Source organism: Lampetra fluviatilis, chromosome 3 (genome assembly GCF_964198595.1).
Source record: "Lampetra fluviatilis chromosome 3, kcLamFluv1.1, whole genome shotgun sequence".
NCBI lineage: Eukaryota > Metazoa > Chordata > Hyperoartia > Petromyzontiformes > Petromyzontidae > Lampetra > Lampetra fluviatilis.
In genome coordinates, this window is record NC_136277.1 from 5,173,346 (window position 1) to 5,187,276 (window position 13,931).

Below are 13,931 nucleotides of genomic sequence, written 5' to 3' on the forward strand. Positions count from 1 at the left end.
ATGGGGTGTGGTAACAGGTCGTGCGTTAACCTTGCTCGTCAGGGATCCCACGCACTCTTCCAGGGGGGCGTCCTCCCGGACCTGCGCCCTGTCCTCTCCTGCCACTGGAGCGCACGTACGCAAAAAAGACAAAGATCCCCTATTTTAGCCTTAACAGACTGTTGGGCGATTTTTACACCACACCAGGTACTCATTTGAGGCTGAGTCGACCTAGGGGAGGCCGAGGACCGGCTCAGAATAATCATCACTGGTGTTGGCCGTGAGCAGCAATCGAACTCAGGTCGCCGGGTTAGTAGCACAGTGCGATAACTGCTACACTACCGCTCCCCATGTACATACACACATGTATATAAACACATATGTATAAACACACATGTGCGTGCATACATGCATGTATACACAGACGCACAGATACACATATGTGCACCCTAGATGCTTGTATTATGAATAATTATTCAAGAACTTGCAGCAGAGTCACGAACACCCAAGGCAACAGTGCATCACACTGACGCTGAGAACCTGGGGGAAACACGGGCGACAGGAGTGGGTGAAGTGTGTGCCATGTGGCTTCACTGAGGAGCAGAGAGGGAAGAGTCTCACTGAGTCTTGACAGCATCTTCCGTCTGTTGGTTGGGTAATAAAATGAAGATGTCTTTTCACATTTCATACTTTTAGGCCATCAGCCTATGCTACTTTTAGGCTAATGCAATCCAGCAGCCTTTGGGTAACCATGCAAACTGTAAAACATCTGCAAATCTCTCTTGCTATGAGGTGTACATTACATAGACTTATATGCACACCGTGGTCTGCACTATCACATTAGATTCGATGTACTGTATTTAAAATTTTCTAGAATTAAAAATATGCACTCGTGTAACCAAAGCTAGTTAACTTGAAGTCAAGATATTTATTTTTAAGCATCACCAACTATCGAGCGCCACGCTGGTCCCGCTCGGCAGGAGACAGGAGATGGTGCAGCCTCTGTCACAGCGCTCCGGCACGCACCTGCGGCGCGCTGATGTGCTGGGAGCACTAGCACGGGCGGAGGTGGCGGCGCCTCGAATCCGTACAGCTTCTGCACCTTCACGACGTCACCGTGGCTCAGGGAGCTGCTGCATCCCATGTGCTGCATGAGCAGAGGCTTTCTAGGCAGGATGGTCGGATTGCGCTCGTCTATAGAGCCTTCCAACCTGGATACACGCACACACACAGGATAAGCGTCATCACCGTGTGCAGCTGTACGTGTTGCGCTCAAGTGCTACTAGTGTAGGGTAATGGCCCTCGATGAGTAAGCACGTACATGCCGTAGTGCATGATGGAGTTGCAGTTGTAGGGCGCTACTAAATCCTGGGGAGTGGATTTAATATCCACAATTTGAGGCCTCCACTCTGAAAAACATTAAGCGTACAGGTTAGTAATACACACGAGTGCAGGTGCATTGCAGAATGCACAAGGGTTTGGGATTCTTAGTCTCACTTGTGCTTAGAAGTGAATGTTATTAAATAAATTAACATTCTGTAACGTATTTGTAAAACTATTTCAAAACATTAAATACAACACATTGTACAATATACGTACAGTAGATGATTTCGAAGTCAAACAGCGTCTCCACACCCACATGAGCATTGAGCAAAAGCTCGCATTTGGTTCCAAAACTGAGCCACATTCCATGTCTCGACATAGGATGACCACAAAGTGGTACAAATTTTATCCAGCCCAGAAGGATGACGGTTCGAGTCGATCCCCAATCAGGATTTGAAATTGGAACCTTATGAGTCAAGCACCGCAACTATAGTCATAACTCTCAGCGTCTTCCGACTGTACTTGTCGTGTGTCTGCGTACGCCACCGCCCCTCCTCCTCTGCTGCTCTCTCACCGGGCTTGATGTTCTCCTTCAGCACCCAGACGTGTGCATCGCGGTCGCTGCGGGAGTGCTCGTGGTGGAAGCCGAGGGCGTGCATGAGCTCGTGCAGAACGATGCCTTTGATCGCCTTCCCAGGCTCTAGAGACAGATCCTGCTTTCCACCCTTCTTGCCCAGGTACGACCAGTTCTTGCTGAGAGGCCTGCAGAGAACTTGCCATCAGAAATTTCAAACGCAACACAGCTTCACACCTGCCCGGTCTGTTCATGAAAGACCAGTTCAGAGACAGATGCAGGGCTGCACAAGGCAGGTTTGCCTCTCCAGTGCAGCTATGCCTGCCATGTAATACTGTAACCAAGAGTGAAAGTGGTACATTTGTAAACTCTCCTTATGTTTTGTTAAGATGGCATTTTTATCTCATGTTTTGTTTGGAGCTCCATTCCAAACGGTGTTTTTTTTTCATAAAGGTTAATAAGATGCTCAAAATGGCAATCAGCGAGCAACAAACAGAAATATCAAAGTTGTAATAGGTAAGCGTTAACACATTTCCTGAATTGAGCAAGGTTGGTAGAGGATGCGAGAGTGGAGCAGTGCAGGTGAAGAAGCAAGACAAGCGTTGTGACCTGCAATGTGGTGAACACAGTATAGAATAGAGGCAACAGGCAGTCCCGGAGCCTGAGCCCTCAACATGGGGAAGCAATTAATGAGTGCAGTTCATGGGAGTGATAGAAGAGCAAAAAGTATGCGACTGTTCGCTGGTCAGCACGTGACTGGACAAAATACATTTATAAACGCGCAACTCTTATAACTTAGGTTAGCATCTCTCTGCATTGATTAAATTGCGTTGCCTTCATTGGAGTGAATCGGTGAAAGCTGGACCATCACTTATCCTGACTGATTTACGTTGAATTATACCAAGCACAGTGAGGTAGGAAGTGGGTGCTCCACTCGAGATGTGACAGCATATTCCAGCTTCAACTGAATGTGTGGTTTGTACAACAGTAGTAATTGTTCAGAGTTAAATAATGATTCAGAAAAGGAAACCAAGTTTCTCTGATACCTCCTTAGGCAGATTAGTAATACAGCCACGCCATGCAACTCAGATGAGATTGTTGTGCCAAACATATTCATTGCTTATTATGGCCAAGATATCATTGTTAAATGTGCTGGGAGGAACTGTAACTATGTGCCTGTTTTACATCTGTACAATCACACAAATGCAACTGCACTCGTGTGTGTATGCATGAATCTGGGTACCCGTATCTACGTGACTTACATGCTTAATTCTACCTGTGAGTATGCATCAGCCCAATTACCTGATACTGAAAAACAGCAATGTGTCTGAAGAGTATGCATCTACTCAGTGCATATATCCTACTGACATACGGATCAGAAATACGGAGACTGACGAAGAGGATGGAACAGAAGCTCATAGTGCGCAAAGAAGCATGAACCCCTGCTTGGAGTTACAATGAGAGACAGAAAGATTAACGCATGTATTAGAAAACATATGCAGGTTAGAGCGATCATAGTGCCTGTTAAACAAAGGGATTGGACTTGGGCAGGACACGTCGTTGGAAAGGATGATGACCGGTGGGCGAGAACAACCGCTGAGTGGCAGCCAGAGAAGGGAACACACCCAAGAGGATGTCTACTGCAGACAGGGAGCGATGGGAGCGCATCGTCTGCAGGTGCTGGGTGGATTATTGCACTGAGGGACAGTGAGAGATGGCAACAATTTAGGGAGGCCGTCATGGAAGATGATGGTGATGATCTGAGTAGCTGGGTCTATGCGAATGCACATGCCCAGTTCTCGCTGAGTGTGCTTACGGCCATGCAAGCCAGTGCATGTGCACCCATTGCTGACGAAAGTGGACAGTACAGTGTTTATTTTACATTAAAACTAGCTCACATGTATTTCATGTTCTGTGCATGTTACATTGAAAAACAAATATTGACATGAAATTTGGTCATGAAACTCATATTTTCTTGGTCCACACAAACTTTCCCCAAGCACCTGGCCATAGAGCACACCCTTGTCCCTGGTCCAGCTCAGAAAACATTCACGAACTTGTTCTTTTTTATTATTTAATAAATTGTCGCATCCATTCTTTGATTCTCAAAATAGTTTTTTCAGGAATAAAATTAGGCACTGACTGGACATGATTGTACTGGTTTGCATTGCTATGTTATTTCATTCACCAACACATTTTTTACACTTGAATTATCAGTGTATAAATGCAAACTAAAGTATCCACAGGCATGTTCATTGGAATTCCCCTCCCCCAGTCATCTGTGCTGTCCACTCCCTGCTCTTGCTCAGGTGGAGGCTCAAGAGCTTCCCTTTTCCTTTCTCTCTCAAGAGCGACCGCCGCGTTTCTTCCCTCAGCATGCCCATGTCCCACTACTATGTACAGCATTGTCACACGGGGTTGCTACGGAAATCCAAATTGTCTGGTATAGTTTCACACGTAATACAACATCGTTTAATTTTTATTCAGCTTTTGAGATATTTAATATTTTATGCATTCAAAAACTGCATAAATAATGCATGCAAATCCAACAATCAGAAGGCTGGCATCTGCTTAATTTAGGAAAGGATTACCGCTGCATGGTGACCCAGCAACTGAGCAGAGAAGACTGAATTCAGAAATATTTCAAAATTGGCATCATTGTGATACAATTATGCCATGAAACATTCATCAGCACAGTCTGCAATGTTCTTTCTGACAACAGCATCGGTCCTGAAATTATTTGCTATTTGCAAATGTTTTAGAGTCATAAATGTTTACGTGCCCTTGAAGTTCTTATTTTTTAAAATCCAATACTTTGGGAATGTCTTAGAGATTTGTCTCAAGGCAATGGCTGTCCAGACATAAGAATTCAGCTATCGGCTCCAAGCAAGCCACTGATTGGCGAGCAAGCTGACCGCTGCTTAATTCACTACCCAATCCCTGCACTGTAAGTATGTTTATTAAACGTCTTTCGCACCGTACGTAGCCAAGCGTGCAACAAATTAATGACAAAAACAGTTTTAAAGAGATTAGTTTTCAATCTATATATAAAAGTGCATAGCTCCAGTGGCTTCCAAATATCGGAAGGAAGCGCATTCCAGATGACCGCAGAAGCGCATCTGAAAGCGTACAATGTGGTGACCGTCTTTGTCTGATGGCCAGCCAAAACCTGCTGCGAGGATGACCGGTGTTCCCGTGATTGGTTTATGCTCCTTGACGAGATCAGCAAGGTATTGTAGTTCATTTGTGGCAAGCACTTTGTGTGTAGTGAGTGCGACCTCATAATGTATTCGTTTGGAAACCGGAAGCCAATGCAGCTCAGTGAGCACCGGACGCACATGGTTGGATCTCGAAGTACCTGTCACGGCACGTGCAAAATATTGTGTACACGCTGCAGCTTGCTAATGTTTTTGACAGATGTCCCGTAGAGGGATAGAGCGTGTTAATGTCCCTTATCCAAGTGTAATTAGATTGTAACAAGTCCTTCACAGACTGTCTCTCCATGCTGTTATGCTGGATGCGATGGCTCAGGAGAGTGCCATCAGGCTCACCCGTCCAAGGCCTGGATGTGAATGAAGTCTCGCTCTCTTTTGCGAGGGTGGAAGCGGATGCAAGTTTTCTTTTCAAATTCTTCCACTGCACGCTGGATGGCTTCACGGTCATAGTCATCTGTGGAAGAACAATGCGTGTGATTGGATTGATGTTATGTATGTCCCTTACTTAGTAATGTAAAATCCTACATGGATAAATAAGGACTTGTGTCTGTCTTCTTGGTTCTTTTGGTAAAAACCTGAAGACGGCTACTTCACCTGAAGACGGCTACTTGCGTTGTGGCCGAAACGTCGTGAGAATTATTTTATTATGCTTTATTTTTATTATTTTATTACTTCCCTTCTACGTGACTTTACCGAAAGAACCAAGAAGATGAATCCCTGCAGTCACGAAAGCTTTAAATCGAGACTTGTATCTGGTTTAACCACAATCATCAATCTGGTGTCTATGATGCAAATGCACTAGGTGTAATCAAAGAGTTATTTAAACTGTAAATGTTTTAATATAACATCTGTAAAGACAATTTGCAATTATGAACACTGCAACTTACTGAGTGCAAGCAACACGAAACACACATGCTCATGCTCACAATTATATACTTGCAGAGCACACTCCAGAAATAATTACACAAGGAGTCTATTGAGGAGTGTATTAAGGTGTGTGTGATACGCAAGCTAGCCTGTCGCTACAGCAATGGCTTTAAATAGGTTAGCCTAAAAGTAAGCAAATACATCATCAGTGTATGCAATATACTCCACAATAAAAAAAAAATATACAAGTTATCATGACATACAACAATCCACGATGGACATGCGTAGATCCCAGTACAAACTGAAACCGAAGTGGATGAGGACACCCCTAGCTGAATACAAACTGCTATGCAACATCACTGCCAGCGGCTCCCTGCATTGCATTGAGCTGGCTCACGTGGCAGCTGGCCGTGCCAAGGCCACTTAAAGAACCCAAACGGTGGCTGCAGGACACCAGACACCAGCAGGGAGGGCAGATTGCTCAGCAGACACAAGTCGACTGGGTGCTGATAACTATCAATGGAAGCTAAAAAACACAAAATCCCTTCATCACAGGTGCTCTGTTTTAATGGCTGAAACCACAGTAGGGAGTCAGATGGAGAGAAGCTTAAATTTCCCTGAATTATTCTTTAGGAATTTTACATGCGCAGTATAGCCAATGCGTGGATCGTATAGATGGACGTGTCACTTATCTACACATACGGAATATTAATCTCCTCCTCACAATTAACTGTACAGATAGTTTTTTTTGTATATAATCTTTAACTTTAATAACCTTTAAGAGGAGAACTATTGGTTGTAGACTACACCATAAAACCGTGGCAGCAGTCTCTCATCATGAACGACGCTCTTTTGCCTTTGGCTGGTTTGGGCTTCCACCCACAGCTCTCAGGAGCAGCATGAGGCACAATTCATGAGCGACAAAAGCAGCATGAGAGCTGCCTGTTGCCTCTCCAATGATGATCAGAGGAGCTAGGGAGCTTCCTTGTGCGACACAAACCTAGGTCTTCAGTGTACAGTCCTGCCTACTGCAGTGTTTACATTAGGCATGGTGCACACTGCAACAACAGTAGAGATCACCGTGACACTCACAGAAGGCAGCCGACACCTCGTATGGAACGTAGACATTGCCGTCCTGACTCTTGGGCCATTGTGTCACTCCGGCTGCCGAAGAGCAGTCTTTGACACCACCACATTCAACTTTGAACTCTGGCAGGGGATCACACGCACACACACGGTACATACAATGATTGGGCGACATGGCAGGGACTCGTCACAACCGTATCCGATTTAACAATGCCTAAGCATCCCTTAATTTCCCAGTTTAAATCTGGAGAGATTCTCTGAAGTGAAAGGTTCCCCTGATTGTACAGTGGGTAAACCATGTATCACCAGGACCACAATTGTACCAGAGATGTATCCTAAGTTGCGTGTAACGTTAGACTGCAGACATTTTCGTGCTGTACGGCACAATCCCAGAACACAGCTCCGCAACAACTTTGTCTGCCACCAGCTGACATCACAATGGGACCCCCAGAGAGTCATGACCAATAATTAATTTAACAAATGTTGATTTCGGTATTTTGATGTTTACTTTCATGCATGAGTTCTGTGTTGGACTCCATAGCCTGCTCTCATATGTAATATTAATAATAAAAAGATGATGGTAATGAAAAGCAACGCATCAATGTGCCTCATGAAGAAAGTTTTCAATCAGAGTATATTGTCTGCAAAGACATCAATCACAAACATGGACACTGAAAATTGAAAGTGAAGAAATACTGAACAATAAGCAATGAAGTGTGGAGAGTTGCATGCTGGAAATTACACTTGCACAGAAAGATAAACACATGGCTCAGAGAACATTCACAGGTTAATAATTAAGTTTATATAGTGTCGTTCATTTAATTGCATCTTACATCGATGTTACAATAATTATACACACACGTCGCTAAGAGACGATGACCGATGGACAAGACTCGCAATGGAATGGCAACTAAAGCAGGAAAAATGCTCAGTAGGATCACCGCCATGGAGATGGAGCAATGAAATCAGCTCGTGTAGAAATGAGACGGACTGTGGCATCACATGACTGTGAGGGACAGCCTCAGCGTGGGGAGGCCGGACGATGTTGCAACACAACAAAACGGTGTTAAATATCCTGCATTAAACAACATGGGTGTGGAGATCTAAACCTAATATTTGAAAATACAATGTAACACGATGCATTTAGAACACCAAATAACCAGAAGCGTCATTGAGGAGGATATAAGTAACTAAATAAAAAAGCATATAGTATACCTTTGTTACATTTCTGTCAATCCACATATGAAAATTAAATAATGTTTGCAACTCTTAAAAGCTTTTGCACTTACAGAATGCTTTTTGTCTGATGGGATGTGAAAACATGATACATTGTTTTTATCTGGAGGGACAGATTTGTAAATGTGGTCTACTGTTTGCTTATTTATTGTAGCTTATTTATTGTAACTTATATTCTCCACAATAAGGTAAATTATTATTCTGTGTTGTGTTACATATCTGTTGTGTTGAACTGGGGCCCATATCTAACAGAGAGGTTTCTTTCTTACAAACATTTTTCAGTTCGCCCGCATTGGCTGAATCAAGCCTGACTGATCAGACACTGAATATTGAAACTGATGAGATTATGTACTCTCAGAGGCCGTGGAGGGACAGATATGTGAAGGAGGCATATTGTCTGCCTATTTATTTTGCATTCAGCAATATGTTTTCTGTGAGACATGCTTCAAGTGTTCCATATCCACGCCAAGAATGCCAGGCGCACTGCACACTCCTGGAGACTCTGCGCTCTTGTTGGGTGTTTCCCCACTCACTTGATTACTCTGTCCACCTGAGATGTGGCGTGAAACGCTATTCTGTTGGCAAACTGTGCATTCCACAAACCAATACGGATTGGCTTTAGAAGGAGACATACCAGCCGAGAACTCTGCCACCTCCCCTCCTCCTCCCCTCAGTGACAGTGGTACTGGATGTCATTGTTGATTATCTAAAATAATGACACTTGTGTAATCACAATAATAATATTTACCATGCTCATTTTTTTCCTTTTTCTTCTTGTTAATCTGCAAACAATAATGAAGATACCATTAGTAATTAATTGAATTACATCAATATGTGAATGTAATACTGTACACTACACAAGCATACTGTATTAAGCCATGAATTACTAAGTACAGATAGTAAATCAGCACAACAATCAAAAACAATATAATGTAAACATAATGGAAATGGAATATTCTTGTGAATGTTTTCAATGCTTAAAGTAAAATTATACGAAGGTTACACGAAGGGAAACATTTGCAGAACTCAACATGAAGGCGTCTCACGCATCACGCCACCTTAAAGAGCCACATGGCGTCTTCTATTTTGAAGTCTGGGATGTTCCCCGCATCCCTCTGTACCGCACTTGCACCTGTGCAGCAGAGACCAGAGACAGGATCATCATCACTGCACAGCCCTGCACGGGAATGCATAGAAATGGAATCCAAACGTTTTGATCGAGAGATTAAACAACTTAGATGTCAGTTTGATGACATACACAACGTATATTGATAACATTTCGAGAAAATACGTTTAGATTAATGGTGTATAAGTGAAAGTTATCAATGACTGAACACTGGACTAACAAACACTATATGCTGAAAATTATTGGAAAATGTTATGGCAATTATGATTGTGATTAAATATAATCTTCCTTACATTGTCATTTGGCATATACCGATAATCAAACTTTAAACCAGGTAGAAGCTAACGTATATGCATGATTTCTGTAATGTTTTCCAACATGCATTTGTCCTCAGCAGTATTTAATAAACATATTAACTAATGCATATTCAATCTTGATTTGAAGCTTTCATGACTGCAGGAATCCATACTCTTTGGTTCTTTCGGTAAAGTCACGTTGATATAAAATAAAATAAATCACGACTTTTTGGGAGCAACACAAAATGAGGGTACCCCTATGGGTACTCCCTTATCGCCAGTGGTAGCGAATGTTTTCATGGAGAAATTTGAGAGAGATGCCATACAGACATCCACCCTACGTCCTTGGAATGGTACATTTTACAAACAAAATGAGGGTACCCCTATGGGTTCTCCCTTATTGCCATTGGTAGCGAATGTTTTTATGGAGAAATTTGAGACGGATGCCATCCAGACATCCACCCTACGTCCTTCCTTGTGGAAGAGATACGTGGATGACACGTTCGTCATCTGGCCACATGGCCTGCCAGCACTGAACCAATTTTTCTAAAAATTCAATTCCATACACCCGTCTATCAAATTCACCATGGAAGTGGACAAGGATGGCAAGCTACCATTCCTGGATGTTTTGATCGAGAAGAGACCTGATGGCTCGTTGGGACATTTGGTCTACAGGAAAGCCACCCACATGCATGCCTATCTAAAGCCTGACTCCTACCACCATCCAGCCCAGAAAAAATCCCTCAACAAAACACTACACGATAGGGCCCGTTGCATCCCCGACCAGCACCACCTAGCCAGTGAGTTGGAGCACGTACACCAAGCCCTCAGGATGAACGGATACTCGGACCGTACAATCCGCAAAGCTGTCTCCCCAGCCATGTGGAGACAACCTTCTGAGGATCCAACCAAAACCATCACTTTACCATACATATCAGGGGGATCCAGGTTCGTTTCAAAACAGTACAAAAAATCCGTGATTTAAACCCATCTGTAAAGGATGTGATTCCTGATATGCAATACCCTGGTGTCTACAAACTGAGCTGTTGGTTGCGGCAGCAGTTACATTGGGGAAACAAAACGACATGTCTCTGACCGCGTTCGTGAACACAAGGCAGATCTGAAACACGGTAGGACCAATACCCCTGCCGTTTCTGATCATTGTTTTAACGCTGTGGGCTCACACGAAATTGATTTTTCCAAGACAGAGGTACCCTGCAAACCTACCGGCTACCTTCAGAGATTTGTTCATGAAGCCATTCAGATATATAAACACAGACACAACTTCAACCGAGATGATGGGTACAAACTGAGCAATCATTGGAAGGACATTATTAACCAGGTAAAGTCCTAATTGACTGTGATGTTTCCATCCTACCTGCCTATGTCAGCTGTTATTTCCGACTCTCTGTGTCTCTCTCTCTATGCCTCTCTCTTAGATCTCTCATGCTCACATGTCCTTTGCATTGCACTCTCATGCCTTTGGATTGCACTCTCATGCTCACATGTCCTTTGGATTGCACTCTCATACTCAGAGGCCCTTCGGATTGCACCCATTGGGTTGCACTCCCTCGTCCAGGAGGCCACTCTCCTCCTATCTTACAGTTACATGCTAATTTCTCACATTAAAATCACTAGCCCCGGCCACTTCTTTATGACCCTTGGGCTACACCCATTTCAAACCTTTTAAAACAGTCTGCCTCAGCAGCAGACCATGCTTTCCCACCTGATGACGGATGCTTGTGTTGTGCCAAAAACGTCGTGATTTATTTTATTTCATACCTACATGACTTTACCGAAAGAACCAAAGAGTAATGCATATTCATATTACCTGCAATGATACTCGGATCATAAACACAGACATTAATTAAAGAAAGTAGAACAACAAATTAAGTGTGCAAAAAAGTGTAGAGACGGGGGCATGTTTGGGATTACACTGAGGGGCAGAAAAGGGACCACATTTATTCTAGAACATATACTGGTGAGTGACATTGCTCACAATGTAAAAAAAAGTAAATAAATTGGCTTGGACAGGACACGTCATGGCTAAAGGCATGATGACTGATGGTTGAACAGAACTCCTGAGTGCCAGCTAACGTAGGGAATGTACCTGAGAATCCATATACCAGGGAGATGGAGCGATGAAATTAGTTTGTGTTCATGTGATGGGTGGATTTTTACATCACGTTATTGTAGGGGTGGCTGCGGCTTAGGGAGCCGTTCATCCGGCAGTGGATTGATCATGGGCAATGGTAATAGTGCCGCCATCTGAGTCACATAAGATCACGTCACATGGCGGACTGGATACTGACAACCCTGCCAGTTACCGGCCGATTGCTAACCTCTCCACCATCTCTAAACTACTTGAACGTCTTGCTCAACTTAAGACTCGCATTAGACTCACATTACCTCTTCACCAAACTTTTGTCTCTATAAATTTGCTACCGTCAGACTTACTCCACGGAGACTGCAATTACCAGAGAGGGACAGCAGTTGGACAGACAGACAAAGCTATTGCATAACCACCATACTGGCCAGTGTCGGCTGATGAAGATGAGGGCCGAATTACCGCTGCAGATATCACTCACCACTGATGTTAGTTGTGGCTGCGAATTGAACTTAGGTTGCCAGCTTGACGGCACAGTGCTGTAACTGCTACGTCACCGCTCCACCCCAACTTAGGAGCAGGGTAGTTGCCATGTTAATGTTCACTATTTTTTTTATATATAACATTTTTAACCAACATGCTGGCACCACAAATTCTGCAGGCTATTAGTGCATCGTCAATGATCGTTAAAACAATATTAAGGCGTTCCCATTCCGATAATGTACATGTACGTCATACGTTTATCTGATGACGTACATGCACGGGAGGGCATGTGGCACAGTTTGGCGCCAGCTATCATAGAGTGCGGTCGTGTCGCTACAGTTCTCTGCGGTGAGTAAAATGTTTTTAAAAACAGCGGCCCTATGCCTCTCCAAATAAAATAAACGCTAACCGCTTGCACGTGCCGAGATTAAGCGGTGAACGGGACTCACCCCACTACTTGCAGACGTCTCGGAAAGGGAAAGGGCAAACACCGACCACAGAATACGAGGAATGGACCTGTAATCACCTGTCTCTGGGCGTGTCTGTGCTGGAGCTGCGTTGCTTGGACTCAGTGCTGCTGGTTCACCATCGAACATCTTCTCGATCTTCTCCACGTCGCCCTCACTCAGGGTGTGGCCGCCTCCAAAGCGACGCATGGTGCTCTTGTCCCTGGGCACCATGGTCGGGCTGTGCTCGTCTCTAGAGCCGGCAGTCCTGGGGCATAGATGCATTGTAGTACAAGAGTGTCTCGCTTAACGAGCGAGATACGTTCCGTATGGGTGCCCCATCCTGTATGGCTACAAGTCACTCAAGCCGCTTCACCTTTGTACACCTTGAATTCCCTACACAAGATTATCATTGATATTTTACCATATCCCACCATGCACAGCTTAATAGCACGTGAACAATGTTCCAGTCATATAATTATGGATTCATTGGGTATTACTGTATGGCAATATGTACCACCACATCAACCAATGAGTGATAATCTATTTAACTCAATGTTGAGTAAATATTCCATTTGGATGAAACTAATTTCCATGAGTTACCATCCTCAGTTTTGTGTCATGCGGTAGTTACTTTGTAGTCAACTGCACACAAGAGCCGTTCCGTAAAGTTCTTCCTTCATGCCTCTACAGATAGCATTTATTACTCTGGAGGATATTGATATTGTAAGTATTCAGAGCCTGAGAAGGTATTTTGCTTTTGAAACCATTTCCTACTTTGGTTCCCACCTCCACAACTGGATATTGTCACCATATACTCGGAGTCCATTCATAAAAAGCCACTCCTAAGAAACGCATCATAGGACAGTGTTTCCATTCACTCTGATTAAACTACTCACAATCCATCGGTCATGTATTATGTAACGTATATCTGGAATCATGGTATTGAAATTCTTGTAATTCTGGACTTTAATTCAATGTTAGTGAAAATGTCCAGAATAAAAATAGATGCATTCAGTGTGAAGTCGTTACTACTGAACCAAATTCGTAATGGCTCGATGTACTTTCAACGTGGACAACAAAAGCGTACCACACGCTGCGAGAACACTCCACGAGGCACCCTGGCCGTGTGAAGGAGCTTTCAGCTGAAGCTGAGCCTACGTGGCGCTTGCTGCTCTCATGATGAATGGCAT

At 43.8% G+C, this 13,931-nt stretch overlaps 1 protein-coding gene across 2 annotated transcripts in view; it reads right to left on the minus strand.

Moving 5' to 3' along the window:
• The window catches only part of LOC144951843 (uncharacterized), a 102,441-nt gene that overhangs the window by 59,046 nt on the left and 29,464 nt on the right, over positions 1 to 13,931 (minus strand). For both annotated transcript variants that reach the window (XM_078882181.1, XM_078882191.1), the window contains exons 10-18: positions 12,819 to 13,006; positions 9,339 to 9,412; positions 9,029 to 9,062; positions 7,051 to 7,167; positions 5,428 to 5,545; positions 1,877 to 2,064; positions 1,301 to 1,388; positions 1,006 to 1,190; positions 31 to 104 (exon numbers count right to left, since the gene is read on the minus strand). In XM_078882181.1, the coding sequence (XP_078738307.1) occupies positions 31 to 104; positions 1,006 to 1,190; positions 1,301 to 1,388; positions 1,877 to 2,064; positions 5,428 to 5,545; positions 7,051 to 7,167; positions 9,029 to 9,062; positions 9,339 to 9,412; positions 12,819 to 13,006 (1,066 nt within the window). The remainder of the gene's footprint in view (positions 1 to 30; positions 105 to 1,005; positions 1,191 to 1,300; positions 1,389 to 1,876; positions 2,065 to 5,427; positions 5,546 to 7,050; positions 7,168 to 9,028; positions 9,063 to 9,338; positions 9,413 to 12,818; positions 13,007 to 13,931) is intronic.